Source organism: Lemur catta, chromosome 14 (genome assembly GCF_020740605.2).
Source record: "Lemur catta isolate mLemCat1 chromosome 14, mLemCat1.pri, whole genome shotgun sequence".
NCBI lineage: Eukaryota > Metazoa > Chordata > Mammalia > Primates > Lemuridae > Lemur > Lemur catta.
In genome coordinates this window covers 55037562-55055930 of record NC_059141.1, presented here as the reverse complement: position 1 = coordinate 55055930, position 18369 = coordinate 55037562, and the positions used below count along the sequence as shown (strand labels likewise).

Genomic DNA, 18369 nt, shown 5'->3' with positions numbered 1-18369 from the left:
CGGAGGGAGAGAAAGCGGGGAGACCCGCGAGGCCGGGGGTGGTGTCAGTGAGGGGCCAGTTGTCAAGGTTCTATCTGCGCGATGATTGATGCGGGCCTGGGTTTTTCTGTCAGCCTGTCACGGCGCAGGAATGTTTAATGTTCTCATTATTGGTTACGCTGTTGTGTATATTTCTCTGTCAGCACCGCGGACCCAGCTGAACTGGCAGAGCACTTCAAAGGCCTGCGGGTCATTCATCATCCCCATGACGCTCCGGCAAATGCTCAGCTTCAGCTCCGCGCCAGGGATTTGTTATGACTTGCGAGCCGCCTGACAGACAGGGCTGTGGCGGCCGGAGGGGACGCGCGGGAGGCGGGCTCGCAGCCCTTTCTGTCACTCCGGGGCCAGGGCGGCGCCCGGGGCCCCGACTCCCCCGGCAGGCGGTGCAGGAGCGGCCAGGGTGACCCCCGGGGGTGGCCTGGGGGAGACGCAGGGCGCCCCCAGCCGGGGCCCCAGGGCGCCCCAAACTCCTCTCCCTGCAGTCCCACCCTCCTCCTCTCGCCTGGCGGTGGCGTCTCCCAAAGTTGTGCCGAAAACCCAGAGGTCGGGGGGAAAAAGCGAAACTTGCAATCGCCCAGGGCCGGGGAGGGGCGCGGGCTGGGGGGGACGCGGAGGGAGAGCAGGGGAGTATCGGAGCTTTGTTTCCTTTCCCAGGCCGTGACATGATTAATCGTTTTCTTCTGATCTAATTTTGGAACATGAAAAACAGCACATTTGTCTTGAAGAAAAATGATGTGCCGAACTGCGCAGATGGAAATTTCGAGCAATGAGAAAGATTAAAGTGAAACCCCACTCCTTAGACCTAATCATGAGTTGTAGATTATTCTGTCGGCCCAGCCAGATGGTAGCTCCGATTCCACAGCCCCTTCTTATATTAATGAATACTAGACTGTTATATTTGACTTAGGTAAGTGAAATGTCTATCAGCGCTAATGGACTGCCAGCCAGCATAACACATGTTGTACCACTAAGGGTCCTTGCTGCATTTTTCATGTTTTATACTAATGTAGAACATTTTGTTTCCTACTGTTTTTCATCATTGTCACTGTTTGCTAAATATTTTCACATGGAAGGTGGGGGGAGAGAGAGACAAAGTCAGGAGGAAAAAGAACCCCCTGCCCCCTCCAAACTTGTGTCCAAAGCTAATTTCCTCCCGTTGGGCTTGGCTATAACTCTACAAGTAAAACAGTCACCCGGAGCAATGCGTACAGGAACTCAATAGTAACGTGATTAAGTTCCTAGTCAACAAGACTATGCTCGACTGTATGTTAACAAACCTAATTATAGCCCTGTGGTGATAAATTGGGCCGGGTCCTTGCTGCACATCTCTGAGGTCATGTCTAAAAGAGCAGCTTGACCCTCTTGTCCCAGGGGAGAGAATTGTCCTGGAGAAGGGGCCCAGGCTCAGCATGGTGGTGGGGTTATTACCTAGTTGTCCAGCCCCTGGGGAGGGCGGGCAGATGCCAGGAAGCATTTCAGAGCAGAAAGTTAGCAGAATATGGGCATTAGACTTTCCTGGAGGAGGCTGGAAGGACAGTGGCTTCTGAACTATTGGCCCTTTCTGTGTTGTGAGTGACATCAGGATGCCTGGGAGTGTGGTGGTTCCGGTTCATTGGTACCATGCAGACCTCCGTGGCTAGTGGCTCATTCCCTCTGGGTTCAGCAGAGGGTGGCTCAGACACTCCTCCTTCTTCCAGACTTCTCTGTGGCTGGTGAGGAAATCTTGATTACCTCTCTACGAAGGACCCAAGTCTCACTGGGGATGAATGAGTCAGGGAGATGGAATGTGAAAGCCATATGGGGACAGCCAAGATGTAAAGGGTCAAGGGACATCTTCAGGGAGTGGTGTCTTGAGAAAAAACTAGAAAGAAATCCACAGGCAGAGAGATCTAGACACGAAAACATGGACAGAAAGAAAGAAAAGAAGAATGTGAGAAAGAGACAGAGAGGAGAGGAGATGTAGATGCCAATAGAGTAGATGGCCCATGAACCCAGAGGAGAAACCCTCCTTGCTCCAGCCAAAATGAGATTCCCCAAAAGCAAATTTGACCCCTGCTTAAAATTCTCTCCTGGCTGTAATTCCTGCAGGGGTCAGTTCAAATGTCTTGGCTGGGAATAGGTGACCCTCTCCATTTATCCCCTGCTTCTCTCTCCAGCCCACCTCTCAACTGTCTTCAAATAAGAGCACTGCACTTCTGCCACATGAGCCTTCTTAGGGTCCCCAAGAATGCCAGACTCTTTCAGAACAATGTGCTTTTGTCTGTGTTTATCTCTGTCTATTCCGCCCCCTTGTATTCTTTCTCTAGCAAACTCCTACTCATCCTTCAAGACCCATATCCCATGTCTCCTCTCTGCCACACTTCTCTGACATCGTCCTAAAGGCTTTATTCATCCTCTGGCACTCCACCCCCCTCAATGTTTTTGTTCATATCCCTGTGAAATATAGACATGTTGGCCAGCTTGCATTGAAAAATGTCTGTGTTTACAAGTTTCTCCCTCTACACCATCCTTCCTCTAGAACTACTCTGTTCATTCACTCATTTACTCATTCAAGAAATGTGCATTGAGAACCTACTGTGTGACAGCTATTATTCTAGGCACTGGGGATTTAGCATTATACAAAATTCCCTGTCCTGCTGGAGGTGACATTTTGGGAGTTATATTTGTGGGTGTATTAGTGAGACTTTTTCATAGTAAGAAACCAAAAATCACTCAGGCTAGCCTGAATAAGGGGTATTATTGTAAAATGGTAGCAATAAGCAAGGCAGAAATCTCATGGACGGCCAAGTGCAACTGTTCAGCTGAGCCTCTTAGCTTCGGTAACTTGTACTGGCTTGTTCATGGCCCCTCCCTGCCCCTCATGCCATTTTAAAAACTTTTTATTGTGTTATGAAAGACATCCAGAAAAGTGCGCATGTCACAAGAGCACACCTTAATGAATTTTCACAAACTGTAACCCGTGAAGGGGTCAAATGACAGATCATTCAGTACCTCCCATTCTCCTTCTTTGTTTCATTTTTAAGATAAATTCCCATCCCAACTTTCCCGCCACTATTCATTGTGACATTTTGATTTCTGTTTTCAGTGGATTCATTTTTCAAAACAGATTTGTTGAGGCAAAACCTACATATCATAAAATCAGCCATTGTAATAAGTTAACAATCCAATGATCTTTAGTAAATTTGTAAAGTGTAACCATGCCCACAATCCAGTGGTAGAACACGTCCATCATTCCAAACAATCTCTCAAGTTCATTTTCAGTCAGTATTCAGCTCTAGCCCCAGGCCCAGACAACCAGTATTCACATTTAGGTCTGTGATCCATTTTTTAAAAAAATAACAACTTTATTGAGATATAATTCATGTACCATAAAGTCTACACTATAAAAAGGTAAAATTCTATGTTTCTGGTATATTCACAAAATTGTGCAAATATCACTATATAATTCCAGAACATTTTCATCACAAAAAAGAAACCCCCTACCTATTCACAGTCACTCCCCATTTCTCCCTCCCTCCAGTCCCCGGAGATCACTGATCTACTTTCTGTCTCTCTGGATTTGCCTATTCGAGACATTTCGTATAAATGGAATCATATGACATGTGTCTGGCTTCTTTCACTCAGCATAATGTTTTCAAGATTCATCCTTGTTGCAGCATGTATGAAAACTTCATTCCTTTTTATGGCCAAATATTAGTCCATTATATGGATTCACAACATTTTGTTTATCCATTCCTCAGTTGCTGGACATTTGGGTTGTTTCTACTTTTTGGCTATTATGAATAATGCTGCTATGAACATTTGTGTACAAGTTTTTGTGTGGACATATTTTCAATTCTCTTACGTATATACCTTTGAGTGGGATTGCTGGGCCACGTGCTAACTTTGTGTTTAACGTTTTGACTGTGCTCCATTTAGAGTTAATTTTTGTGTGTGGCATGAGTTAAGAGTCTAAGTTTATTTTTTTGCATATGGATATCCAGTTGTCCCAAGATAACTTTTTTAAAATCATGATTAGCATTGGATTTTGTCAAATACTTTTCCTGCATTTACTAAGTGAGGTATTGAAATCTTCAATTATTATTGTTGAATTATCTTATTTCTCCCTTCAATTCCATCAATTTTTGCTTTATGTATTTTGGGGCTCTGTTGTTAGGCATATATATTTATAATTGTTACTTCCTAATGTGTTAAGCATTTTATCATTATAAGATGTCTTTCTTTGTCTCTAGTAATGTTTCTTGTCTTAAAGTCTATTTTTTCTAGTAGTAATCTAGCCACTCCAGCTGTCTTATGGTTACTGTTTGCTTGGAAAATCTTTTCCCATCATTTTTACTTTCAGTCTATTTATGACCTTGAACCTATGGTGTGTCTCTTGTTGACAGCATTTGGTTGGATCTTACTTTTTTATCCAGTCTGACAATCTCTGTCTTTTGAATGGGATTTTTGGTTCCTTCCCTTTTAATGTGATTATTGATATGGCTGGATTTACAGCTGACATTTCTGTATTTGTTTTCTATTTTCTTAATGCCTTTTTCATTTTTCTGTTCCTCCTCTAGTGATTTATTTTGTGTTACATTTTAGTTAACTAAAATTACATTTTAGTTAAAAAATAAAAATTTCAATTCCTATCTTGATTTTTTTTACCATATTATTTCAAGTTATTTTCTCAGTAGTTGCTCCAGGGATTACAATTGCATTTAACTTATCACAGTCTATTTCAGAATAATACTGCTTTAATTCTGGTAAAACATAGAAACTTTGCCCCAATACTTCTTTTCTTCCTTTCTCTTTTGTACTGTTCTTGTCATACATATTACATCTACATGTGTTATAAACATATACAGTGTTATAATTATTTCTTATAACAATCTCAAGAGAAACTAAGAGAAGAAATAAGAAAAAATATACATTATATTTACTCACATATTTATCATTTCTGGCACCCTTTGTTGCTTTTTGTGGATTCCGGTTAACACATGGGGTCACTTTCTTTTAGCCTGAAGGGCTTTACTTTTAGCCAGATATGGAATTCTTAGTTAAAAATTTTTCTTTTCTTTTGGCAACTTAAATATGTCCTTCCATTGCTTCTGACCTTTGTTGTTTCTGATGTGAAGTTGGCTGTTCATTGTATTGTTGTTCCCCTGTACATGGTGAACTCTTTTTCTCTTGTTGTTTTCAAGAATGGTTTTTTGTTTGTTTGTTTTGTCTTAAGCTTTGAACAGTTTGACTATATGAATGTAGGTGTAGATCTCTTTTTAATTATCCTACTTAGGGTTTATTGAGCTTCTTGGATGGGATGTGTAATTTTTTCATCAAATTTGAGAAGATTTAGACCATTATATCTTCAAATATTTTTTTCTGCCCCATTCTCTTTCTACTCTTCTTCTAGGACATTCATTACAGATATGTTGGTACTCTTAATATTGCTTTGCATCTCCTCTGCACATGTGCACAGGCTCTGTTGGCCAGGAATGTGTGGGTACATTTGGCCCTCTTTGGTCTCTAACATACATGCACACAGCCTCTGGCTAACCTGGGATGTGTGAAAAATCCCCTGTGGCTGTCTTACCTCTTAAAACTTCCTGATAAATCTGCACTAGTCTGTCAGTCCTTTGCTTACATGAAACAGAACTGCAACCTCAGATTAGAGGAGCCACCGGTCCTTCATATTTGCTTGCCACTGAGATAACTTCAACTGACAATGCTTTGAATTAAGAGAGCCCCTCCAGCCTTGGTGGTGAAGGTTGTCATGGTACTAGAAGAGCTGGGGGAAGGGAGATGAGATGTGAGCAGCCATAGACTCATGCTGTTCTTTCTCAAAGTTCAGTAGTTTTCATTAATAAATATTTCTCAGTTTTTATATGCCTTTGGTAGAATTCCAGAGTGCTGAAGTGGTTGTTTTTGACAATTTTGTCTGGCTTTGTAGTTGATTTTCGGGGGAAAGGTTTTGTAGCCCTCCTAACTTCATCATGCCAGAAGTCAGAAGCCCCTTGGTATGTATTCAGAGCTTCTGGTTCTGTTATTTCCTGAACATTTCTGTCCTCCATATTTCCAATTCAATAGAAATAATCTGATTGGACTAAACAGACTTGGGCAATGCCCCTGCTCCAAGCTATTTCATAAATGACTGCCTGACTCTGCCTTGAAAGAGATGGGAAGGTTAGGGGAGAAATTTCATGTGAAAGAAACAACTGCATGTAGCCAGGGCCAAGTGTGGGCCACAGATTTGTTTATTGTGGTTTCAGCACGGGTCTAACTGATCCCAGATGTAGTTGGAAACTGGTTCTGGGCAACCTTAATGAGGTAAATAAGGATTGGGCAAGGGTATGCATAAGGGAGGGTTGGGGTAGTGGGCAGCAAGGCTATTGGGTCCCCACTGTACCATGTGAAGCCAAGATAAGGCTGGTGAAGTAGGCCTGATCAGATTGAATTGCTCTTGCCTCATTCCTGCCCTGCCCTGCTCCTGACTCTACCGTAAGTCACCACTGCCTCTGTCTGCAGTGAGTAGATGCTCTAGTGTTGAGTATAGTTCCCCACACTCTTTTCTGTGAGAATTCATTCATTCATTCATCCATGCATGCATTCAAGCAGTATTTGATCAGCTTCCTGTGTCCGATGGTGTGCTAGATGCTAAGAATGTTGTGGTGAGCAAAGAACACTTGGTCCTTCCCCTCACACAGCTTACAGTCTACTGAAGGCCAAGGATCCTTTTACCACAAAGGCTGAGAGTGGCTAAATCTTTAAAGACAAGTTGGGTTGTTATTTTTAGTCTCTGGGAAGAAATGTTTTTTTTTTTTGAGACAGAGTGTCACTTTGTTGCCCTGGCTAGAGTGAGTGCTGTGGCGTCAGCCTAGCTCACAGCAACCTCAAACTCCTGGGCTTAAGCGATCCTACTGCCTCAGCCTCCCGAGAAGCTGGGACTAGAGGCATGCGCCACCACACCCAGCTAATTTTTTCTGTATATAATTTTAGTTGGCCAGATAATTTGTTTCTATTTTTAGTAGAGACGGGGTCTCGCTCTTGCTCAGGCTGGTCTCGAACTCCTGAGCTCAAACGATCCGCCCACCTCGGCCTCCCAGAGTGCTAGGATTACAGGCGTGAGCCACCGCACCCGGCAGGAAGAAATGTTTTGATTACCAGGTGAAGAGTATCCACAAGTTTGCGGAGATTATGTTTAAACTATTTAAAATAACTTGTTGTATCTAAAGCCTCGAATATTTTGTCCATTTTCAAGTTCATCTTGTTAGTTATTAATGTGTATCATTATTCATTAAAACAAGCCCAGTGAGACTCCCGTTTAGTAAACTTTGTTATTAGTGAAAATACCATGATCTCCAAATGTACAGTAGAAACTCTGTTAACTGACTTGCATTTAAATATTACTTCATTCTCTCTATGTGGAGTGATGCCTTTGTGCAATAAGCCCTTGCAACTGGTTTGCTACTCCCAGCATGTCCACCACCTGTGCTGTACGCTTACTGCACGTCACTTGTGTGTTCCCAAACCTGTTTATGTCACTTGCACTTATAATTTTAACCATTAATCTAAATATAACATAAAACAATAAAATATGACAAGAAATACACATTTTTGATGATAACTAAATAGAATGTTTTGGAAAGACTCAAGAAAAACAAGCAGCAAAAAAATTTATTTTGAATTGGGAGTGCTATGAAAACCAGAAAAGGTTGGAGGAAAAAATCACAAATATCCAGAAGGAATTTCTATACGTGAAGAATTCTACTTGAAAATTATTTTAAAATCCTCACTGAATCTTAAAGAATCCCAAACTAGAATTCACAGATGATTCATTAAAGGTTTAGTTTTCCACAGGAAAAACTATGCAGAAATATGAAGAGTGAAACTATGAGAGGAAAAAAAAAGGCCTTAGCTCTGCATTGGAAAAATAGCTAAATAAATGTATAATTGTATATTTGAACTTAAAAGAAAATGTGTAAGGTTATGTTTTATCATTTCCTGCCCTAACTTACTTTAAATATTTAAAAATATCATCATAAATGTTATCTAAATGCTATCATTATCAAAATATTATCATAAAATTTTATCATTTTTGAGTAGGAGTCTTCCTCATTCTTTTCCCTAAAGATAATGAATGATGTCAGTTTCTTGTTTATTTTTTCACAGACTCTTTAGTCATATAAAACCTGAAAGACTCCCTTCTGTTTTATAACATAAATTAATGGACTTTTTGGATAAACCAACAATTACAAGTGGAATAAGAAGCCCTTTACTGTATAAAAGACCATTTCATTAAAAAATTTCTTTATACATGTTGTTTGTCAAATAGGAAGTATAATATACTGCTTAAGAGCACATTGTGACACAGAGATATGATTTCTCCTTTTATTTAAAAATGTATAATTTAATTTCAAACATTGGGGATTAACTGGTTATCTTTTTTTAATAAAACTTTTTTTTTTTTTTGAGACAGAGTCTCACTGTGTTGCCCGGGCTAGAGTGAGTGCCGTGGCGTCAGCCTAGCTCACAGCAACCTCAAACTCCTGGGCTTAAGTGATCCTACTGCCTCAGCCTCCCAAGTAGCTGGGACTACAGGCATGCGCCACCATGCCCAGCTAATTTTTTCTATATATATTTTTAGTTGTCCAGATAATTTCTTTCTATTTTTAGTAGAGATGGGGTCTCACTCTTGCTCAGGCTGGTCTCGAACTCCTGAGCTCAAACAATCCGCCTGCTTCAGGCTCCCAGAGTGCTAGGATTACAGGCGTGAGCTACCATGCCCGGCCTAATAAAACTTTTTATTTTGGTAAAATACACATACACAAAATTTACTATCTTAACCATTTTAAGTGTGCAGTTTAGTAGCGCTAAGCTATTTATATTGTTATGTAGCCATCACACCATCATCTTCAGAACTCTTCTGATCTTGCAAATCTGAAACTCTCTACCCATTAAACAAGAATTTCCCAATTTCCCCTACCCCAGATGAGATTGACCACATTTAGGGTAGTATGGCCATAGATTATAATCAGTTATTTTTGATCTTTGTTATTGTTTGGGATGCCACAAACCATGCCCATAGAAGATGATGAACTTAATCAATATATGTTATTCGTGTTTTTTTTTTTTTTTCTGGAGATGGGGTCTCACTCTGTCACGCAGGCTGGAGTGCAGTGGTGTAAACACTGCAGCCTCGAACTCCTGTGCTCAGGTGATCCTTCCACCTCGGCCTCCTGAGTAGCTGAGACTACAGGCATGTGCCACCTTACCCAATTAATTATTTTCATTTTTTTGGAGATGGTGGTCTTGGTATGTTGCCCAGGCTGGTCTCAAACTCCTGGTTTCCAGGTCATCTTCCTGCCTCAGCCTCCTGAGTCACTGGGATTACAGGCATGAGCCACCATGCCTGACTCCTGTGTTGTGTGTGTTCTGTCTACTCCACCGACCAGCCACTGGCTCATCATTCTCCCTCTCCCGGGGCCTCCCTGTTCCCTGTGATACAATAATATTGAAATTAGGCCAGTTAATAACGCTACAGTGGCCTTTATGTGTTCAAGTGAAATGAAGAGTCACATATCTCTCACTTGAAATCAAAAGCTGGAAATGGTTAAGCTTAGTGAAGAAGCTGAGACAGGCCAAAAGCTAGGCCTCCTGTGCCAGTTGGCCAAATTGTGAATGCAAAGGAAAACTTCTTGAAGGAAATGAAAAGTGCTACGTTGGTGAACACATGAATGATAAGAAAGTGTAACAGCCTAGTTGCTAATATGGAGAAAGTTTTAGTGGTTCAGATAAAAGATCAAATCAGCCACGATATTCCCTTAACCCAAAGCCTAATCCAGAGCAAGGCTCTAACTCTCTTCAATTCTGTGAAAGCTGAGAGAGGTGAGGAAGCTGCAGAAGAAAAGTTGGAAGCTAGCAGAAGTTGGTTTATGAGGTTTAAGGAAAGAAGCTATCTCTATAACATAAAAGTGCAAGGTGAAGCAGCAAATTCTCATGTAGAAGCTGCAGAAAGTTATCCAGAAGATCTAGCTAAAATAATGGATGAAGGTGGCTACACTAAACAGCAGGTTTTAAATGTGGATGAAACAGCCTTCTATTGGAAGAAGATGCCCTCTAGGACTTTCATAGCTAGAGAGAAGTCAATTCCTGGCTTCAAAGCATCAAAGGCTAGGCTGACTCTCTTGTTAGGGGTCAGTGCAGCTGGTAACTTGAAGTTGAATCCAACGGTCATTTACAATTCTGAAAACCCTAGGGTCCTTAAGAGTTATGCTAAATCTGCTCTGCCTGTGCTCTATAAATGGAGCAACAAAGCCTGGATGACAGCACATCTGTTTACAGCATGGTTTGCTGAAAATTTTAAGTTCACTGTTGAGACCTACTGCTCAGAAAAAAAGGTTCCTTTCAAAATATCACTGTTCATTGACAATGCACCTGGTCACTCAAGAGCTCTGAAGGAGATGTATTAATACAAGGAGAGGAATGTTTCCATGCCTGTTAACACACCAACCATTTTGAAGTGAATGGATTAAGGTATATTTTTAACTTGAAATCTTGTTATTCAAGAAATACGGCCGGGCGCGGTGGCTCACACCTGTAATCCTAGCACTTTGGGAGGCCGAGGTGGGTGGATCGCTTGAGGTCAGGAGTTCGAGCCCAGCCTGAGCAAGAGCAAGACCCCATCTCTACTAAAAATAGAAAGAAATGATCTGGCCAACTAAAATTATATATAGAAAAAAATTAGCCGGGCATGGTGGCGCATGCCTGTAGTCCCAGCTACACGGGAGGCTGAGGCAGGAGGATTACTTGAGCCCAGGAGTTTGAGGTTGCTGTGAGCTAGGCTGATGCCACGGCACTCACTCTAGCCTGGGCAACAAAGCGAGACTCTGTCTCAAAAAAAAAAAAAAAAAAGAAATACAGTTTGTAAGGCTATAGCTGCCATAGACAGTGATTCCTCTGATGGATCTGGGTAAATTGAAAACCTTCTGTAAAGTGTTCCCTATTCTAGATGCCATTAAGAAAATTACAACCTGCTGAAGGTAAAGTATTAACATTAACAGGAGTTGGGAAGAAGTTTATTCCAACCCTTGTCTCATGGATGACTTTGAGAGGTTCAATACATCAGTGGTGATAATTACTGCAGATGTGGTGGGAATAGCTTTGAGACCTAGAATTAGAAGTAGAGCCTGGAAATGTGACTGAATTGCTGCAATCTCATGATAAAACTTGAACAGATGAGGAGCTGTTTCTTATGGATGAGTGAAGGAAGTGGTTTCTTGAGATGGAATTACTCCTGGTGAAGATGCTGTGAATATTGTTGAAATGACAGCAAAGGATTTAGAATATTACATAAACTTATTTGATAAAGCAGTGGCAGATTTTGAGAGGATCAGCTCCATTTTTGAAGAAAGTTCTACTCAGGGTAAAATGCTATCAAACAGTATTACATGATATAGAGAAATCTTTCATGAAAGGAAGAGTCAAGCAATGTGGCAAACTTTGTCTTATTTTCAGAAATTGCCATAGCCACCTCAACCTTCAGCAACCACCACCCTGATCAGTCAGTAGCCATTGACCTCAGGCAAGACCCTCCACTAGCAAAAAGATTAGAACTTGCTGAAGGCCCAGATGATTGTTAGCATTTTTTAGCAATAAAGTATTTTTAAATTAAAGTATGTACATTGTTTTTTAGACCTATTAAGTGTACTGTTGCACACTTAATAGACTACAATATAGTGTAAACATAATTTTTACATGCACTAGGAAACAAAAAATTTCAGGCGACTCACTTTATTGTGACATTCATTTTATTGTGGTGGTCTGGAACAAAACCTGCAATATCTCTGAGGTATGCCTATATTTTTTATTTTGTTGCCTATGCCTTTAGTGTCATATCCAAGAAATAATTTCCAAATACAATGTTGTGAATCTTTTGTCCTGTGTTTTCCTCTAGGAATTTTATAATCTTAACTCTTATGTGTAGGTCTTTGATCAATTTTGTGTTAATTTTTGTATGTGGTGTTAGGTAAGATACTGATTGTCTTTTTGTTATTGATTTCCAACGTAATTCCATTATGGTCAAAGAACATATTCCATATGATTTCTATACTTTGAAATTTGTTGAGAGTTGCTCTAAAATCCATCTTGAAAAGAAAATGAATTCTGGCTGGGAATGATGGCTCACACCTGTAATCCTAGCACTCTGTGGGGCTGAGGCAGGAGGATTGCTTAATGTCAGAAGTTTGAGATCAGCTTGAGCAGGAGTGACACCCTGTCTCTCCTGAAAATAGAAAACTTAGCTGGGCAACTAAAAATATATAGAAAAAATTACCTGGGTGTAGTGGTGAGTGCCTGTAATCCCAGCTACTCAGGAGGCTGAGGCAGGAGGATCGCTTGAGCCCAGGAGTTTGAGGTTGCTGTGAGCTAGGCTGATGCCATGGTACTCTAGCCTGGGCAACAAAGCCAGACAATGTCTCAAAAACAAAATGAATTCTGAAATTTTTGGATACATGCTCTAACATATGTCAATTAGATCAAGAGTGTTCTGTCCTTCAAATCTATATCCTAGAACTTCCACTTAAAGGAAGATGAAGTAGGTGTACTTTTCTCTATTCCTCTTCTAAGTAAAGTTAAAAATCATGGTCATTACATATAGAATAAACACCAGAAAATTCTGCCAGATGAATAGAAGAGGAAAGACATGAAAGGAGCCTTTGGAACTCAAGAAATGATGGTAAATTCCATGAGTTTACTTTTTGTCTCATATATGCTGGACTTGGAGCTAAGGCAGCTGGCAACCTATGAACATAGACAAAACAAAAACAAAAACAAAAACAAAACAAAACCTCAACAAAAGCCTGCACTTTCCAGCCAAAGGACCAGGAAAAGGGTAGCCTATCAAGACATAAAATGTTTAGACAATAACCACTCTACTTCAGCCAAGCACCACAGAAAACACTGTGGCTCCACTCCCCAGAAAAGGCCAAGTGGGGAGCTTATATTTAACCCTTGAAAGTCTATAATAAAGTGCCCCCAAACTGCACCATAGTGATATCAGAGACTACTAAGTAGAAAGCAAAGACTTTTATTCTCATCAGCTGGTAATGCAGTACTCTCCAGTAAGGTAGTGGAGATCATGTGAGAAGCTGGAAGTCCCACCCCTGCCCAGAAATAATGAGGATCTCTCCCTTTTAGGTGTCAATCAAGTCTGAGTGGAGAAACTGGACTACTGCCTGCACCTGGAAATCATGAGGTAGTCTCCCTCCCTCCCCCTTCCAGAGCAGTGTCAGAAAAAGCCAGTAAAATAGAGAGCTTTAAAAAGATCCAGTCTCATAACATAATATGTAAATGTCCAGGTTTTAATAAAATAACAAAATGTCATGCCAAAAACCAGGAAGATCTCAAACTGAATAAAATAAGATAATTGATAAATGTCAACACTAAGAAGCAGTGATGCCAAAATTATCTGACAGATTTGAAAGCATCCATGATAAAAATGCCTCAGTAGGCAATTACAAACATTCTTAAAACAAATGAAAAAAAAAAAAAAACAAGAACAAAAGAAAGCCTCAGCCAAGAAATAAAAGAAAAAAAACAAAGGAAATATTAGAACTAAAAAATATAATAACTGAAATTAGAAGTTGAGTAGATGGGATCAACAGTGAAATGGAGGACAGAGGAAAGAATCAGCAAACTGGAATATAGAAATATGAAGATTACCTAATCTGAACAACAGAAAGAAAATACAATAAAAAAAGATGAACAGAGCTTCAAGGACATGTGAGACTATAACAAAAGAACCAACATCCGGAATATCAGAGTCCAGGAATGATAGCAGAAAGAGAGTGGGGCTAAAAAAGTATGAAAAGAAATAATGGTGGAAATCCTTCCAGATTTATCAAAGACATAAACCTACAATTCAAAAAGCTGGATGAACTCCAAACAGGATAAACCTAAAGGACTCCATATTAAGATACATCATAATTAGCTTATTAAAAACTAAAGATGATGGAGAAAATCTTGAAAGCAAACAGATAAAAACATCACCTTACCTATAGGAGAAAACAATTGAATGGGTGGTTTGGTCTCTCTTCAGAAATCATGGAGGTAGAGTGATGTCAGCAAGATGGCATTATAGGAGCTTTCTGCAGCCATCCCCTGCAGTAGTGTCAATTTTGACACCTATTCACAAAAAGAATATCTTTGTGGAAGTCTAGGAATCCAGTGGAGAAGTTCCAGCACACCGATAAGCAATAAATCCAAGAATAGACTCATTGAGGCAGTAAGAAAAGCATTGTCACTTTACCCATGTCACCCTTCCCCCAAGGTGGCACACCTCAGTGCCAAGAGACTCCTTGGGCCTGTGATTTTTTCCAATGTGGGAAAGTGAGAGTGTAGTGAGTGAGCCCAGTTCCCACGGCCATGTGAAATGGTGACCAAGAGGCCACTTCTTTCTTGCCCAACCCAAAATACTGAAGTTATCAGCACATCTAAGTTGTTGGAGAAGCTGGGAGCAGGAAAGAGAGTCTGTGGATTTTGCTAAAAACTCCATAGACTCCATCAAGAAGCCTGCCCATAAGCCCACTTAGGATTCCTTGCCTATGTTTCCCAATGGGCTCATGGACATCCTAAACTCTCTGCACCTCCTCCCCAGCTCCTCCCTGAAGCTGGCTGTCTGCAAATATCTCAGGCAGGCAGCCAGCTCAAATCTGCAGGATTGGGAGAAGGCAAACAAACTTGAGTATTTTAGGGCACTGCCCTAGGGAAAACAAACAGGAGGCCCTCAACACCTGGCCTGGCTTTGGAGGATAGAGAGAAGGCATATAATCTTAAGAATCTCCCCACCCCTGAGAGGGAACAAGAGATGTGGGGTGAATTCATCTATATAAAAGCCCTGAAAGAACCTCAAAATACCTAGTTGGGCTGTTGGGTGAAGATGTTTCTCTCCCAAAGCCAGTCAGTAAAAAGTAGAGGAGGTGACTACTTCTTCAAATATGAAGACAACAGTGCAAGATTTCAAGGAACATGAAAAATCAAGAAAACATGACACCACCAAAGGAACAAAATAATATTCCAGTAACCAACTCCCCCATGGAGATCTACAAATTGCCACACAAAGAATTTAAAATAATTGTTTCAAAGAGACTCAGTGAGCAACAAGAGAAAATGGATAGACAACTCAACAAAATTAGAAAAACAATATAAGAACAAAAGTAGGAGTTCAACAAATAGGTAGAAATCATAAAAATGAGGTAAACAGAAATTCTGAGGCTGAAGAATACAATAAATGAAATGAAAAATGCTATTAGAGAGCATCAAGAGCAGACTTGATCAAGCAGAATAAAGAATTTGTAAACTCAAAGACAGGTCATTTGAAAATGCCCAGCCAGAGGAGAAAAAGGAAAATAGAATGAAAAGGAATGAAGAAATCCTGTGGAAATTGTGGGACACCATAAGGAGAACTAATATTCACACTCTGGGAGTCTCATAAAGAGACTAGAGAAAGATATAAAAAGCTTATTTAATGAAATATAGCTGAAAACTTCCCCAATCTGGGAAGAGGTATGGACATCAAGGTATTATCTATGAACATCTGTTGGCAAATTTCTCAGGAGAAATCTTGCAGGCTAGGAGACAGTGAGATGATATATTCAAAATTCTTGAAGAAAAAAATTCTCAACCAAGAATGCTTTACCTGGCAAAGCCATATTTCCAGAAATGAAGGAGAAATAAAGACTTTTCCAAACAAACAAAGCTGAAGGAGTTTATTACCAGTAGACTTACCTTACAAGAAATGCTAAAGGGAATTTTTCAAGCTAAAATCAAAGGATACATATTAGTAGCATGGAAACACATGAAAGTATAACACTCACTGGTACATGTAAGTATATACTCAAATTCAGATTACTACTCTAATGGTGGTTTATAAATCACTTATAACTCTAATATAAAGGTTAAAAGACAAAAATATTAAAAGTAACTATAGCTTCAATAATTTGTTAATGGCTACAGAATATAAAAAGATGTAAATTATGACATCAGAAAACTTTTATTTTATATATATATATATATATATATATATATATATTTTTTTTTTTTTGAGACAGAGTCTGATTCTGTTGCCCAGGCTAGAGTGAGTGCTGTGGCATCAGCCTAGCTCACAGCAACCTCAAATTCCCAGACTCAAACAATCCTCCTGCCTCAGCCTCCCAAGTAGCTGGGACTACAGGAATGCACCACCATGCCCGGCTATTTTTTCTGTATATATTTTTAGCTGTCCATATAATTCCTTTCTATTTTTTTTAGTAGAGATGGGGTCTCGCTCTTGCTCAGGCTGGTCTTGGATTCCTGAGCTCAAACAATCCACCTGCCTCAGCCTCCCAGAGTGCTAGGATTACAGGCATGAGCCACCACGTCCAGCCTCAGAAACTTAAAATGGGGGTGGGGGTAAAGTGTAGAGTTTTTGTATGCAATTGAAGTTAAGTTATCATGAAATATAGACTGTTATAAGATGTCTCGTGTGAGCCTTATCACAACCACAAAGCAAAAACCTATAGTAGATACACAAAAAGACAGGAATCAAAGCATACCACTACAGAAAATCATCAGATCACAAAGGAAGGCAGCAAGAGAAGAACAAAAGAACAAGGGATCTACAAAAGAGCCAGAAAACAATTAACAAAATAGCAATAGTAAGTCCTTACCTATTAATAATTACCTTAAATGTAAATGGATTAAATTCTCTAATCAAGACATAGAGAGACTGAATGGATTAAAAAAAAATAACAAGACCCAAATATATGCTGCCTAAAAGAGACTCACTTCACCTTTAGGGACACACATTGATTCAAGTGATGAAAAAGATATTCCATGCAATTAGAAACCAAAAGAGAACGAGGTAGTTATATCAGACAAAATAGGCTTTGTGTCAAAAACTGTATTAAGAGTCAAAGAAGGTCATTATATAATAATAAAGGGGTCAATTCATGAATAGGACATAACAATTGTAAATATATATGCAGCCAACATTGGAGCAACTAAACATAAAAATCAACTATTAACAGATCTAAAGGGAGAAATAGAGAGCATTACAATAATAACAGTTGACTTCAATGCCCCACTTTCAACAGTGGATAGATCATCCAGACAGAAAATCAATAAGGAAACATTAGAGTTGGACTATACTTTAGACCAAATGGACCTAACAAATATATATAGAACATTTCATCCAACAGCAGCAGAATACACATTCTTCTTAAGTGCACATGGAGCATTTTCCATGATAGATCATATGTTAGTCCACAAAACCAGTCTTAACAAATTTGAGAAGAGAGAAGTCATATAAGGCATCTTTTATGACCACGGTGCTATGAAACTAGGAATCAATAACAGGAGGAAAACTGGAAAACTCACAAAAATGTGGAAATTAAACAAAATGCTTCTCAACAAACAATGGGTCAAAGAAGAAATCAGAAGAGAAATTTAAAATATCTTGAGACAAATGAAAATGGAAATACAACATACCAAAACTTATGAAATGCAACAAAAGCAGTTCTATAAGGGAATTTTATAACTAAAAGTAGTTCAGAGAGGGAAGTTTTATAAATACCTACCTGAAAAAAAGGAAAGATCGCAAATAAACAGCATAACTTTGCAATGCAAGGAACTAGGAAAGTAAGAGTTAACAAAATCCAACATTAGCAGAATAAAGGAAATAACAAAGATCAGAGTAGAAATAAATGAAATAGAGACTAGGAAAACAATAGAAAACATAAAAAAAACCTAAGAGTTATTTTTTTGAAAAGATAAAATTAGACTAAGAAAAAATAGAGAAGATTCAATAAATAAAATCATATCTGAAAGGAGAGACATTAGAACTGATACTATAGAAATACAAAGGATTATGAGAAACTATGATGAATAATGGTATGCCAACAAATTGGATAACCTAGAAGAAATGCATAAATTACTAGAAGCATATAACCTACCAAGGCTGAATTGTGAAGAAATAGTAAATCTGAACAGACTGATAATGAATAAGAAAATTGAATCAGTAATTTAAAGTCTTCCATCAAATAAAAACTCAGGACCTGATGGCTTCAATGGTGAATTCCACCAAATATTTAAAAAAGAATTAATAGCAATTCTTCTCACTCTTCCAAAAAATTAAAGAGAAAGGAAAACTTCCAAACTCATTTTATGAAGCCATTATTATCCTGATACCAAAGCCAGACAAGGATATTACAAGACAAAAAAATTACAGGCCAATATTCCTGATGAACATAGATGTAAAAATCCCCAATAAAATACTAGCAAATCAAATTCAACAGCACATTAAAAGGATCATACACT

At 39.3% G+C, this 18369-nt stretch overlaps 1 protein-coding gene across 1 annotated transcript in view; it reads right to left on the bottom strand.

Moving 5' to 3' along the window:
- Nucleotides 1-372: 372 nt before the first annotated feature.
- The window catches only part of LOC123649744 (zinc finger protein 75D-like), a 33283-nt gene continuing 15286 nt past the window's right edge, over nt 373-18369 (bottom strand). Inside the window, exon 2 of the mRNA XM_045567918.1 lies at nt 373-636. Within this exon, the coding sequence (XP_045423874.1) occupies nt 373-636 (264 nt within the window). The remainder of the gene's footprint in view (nt 637-18369) is intronic.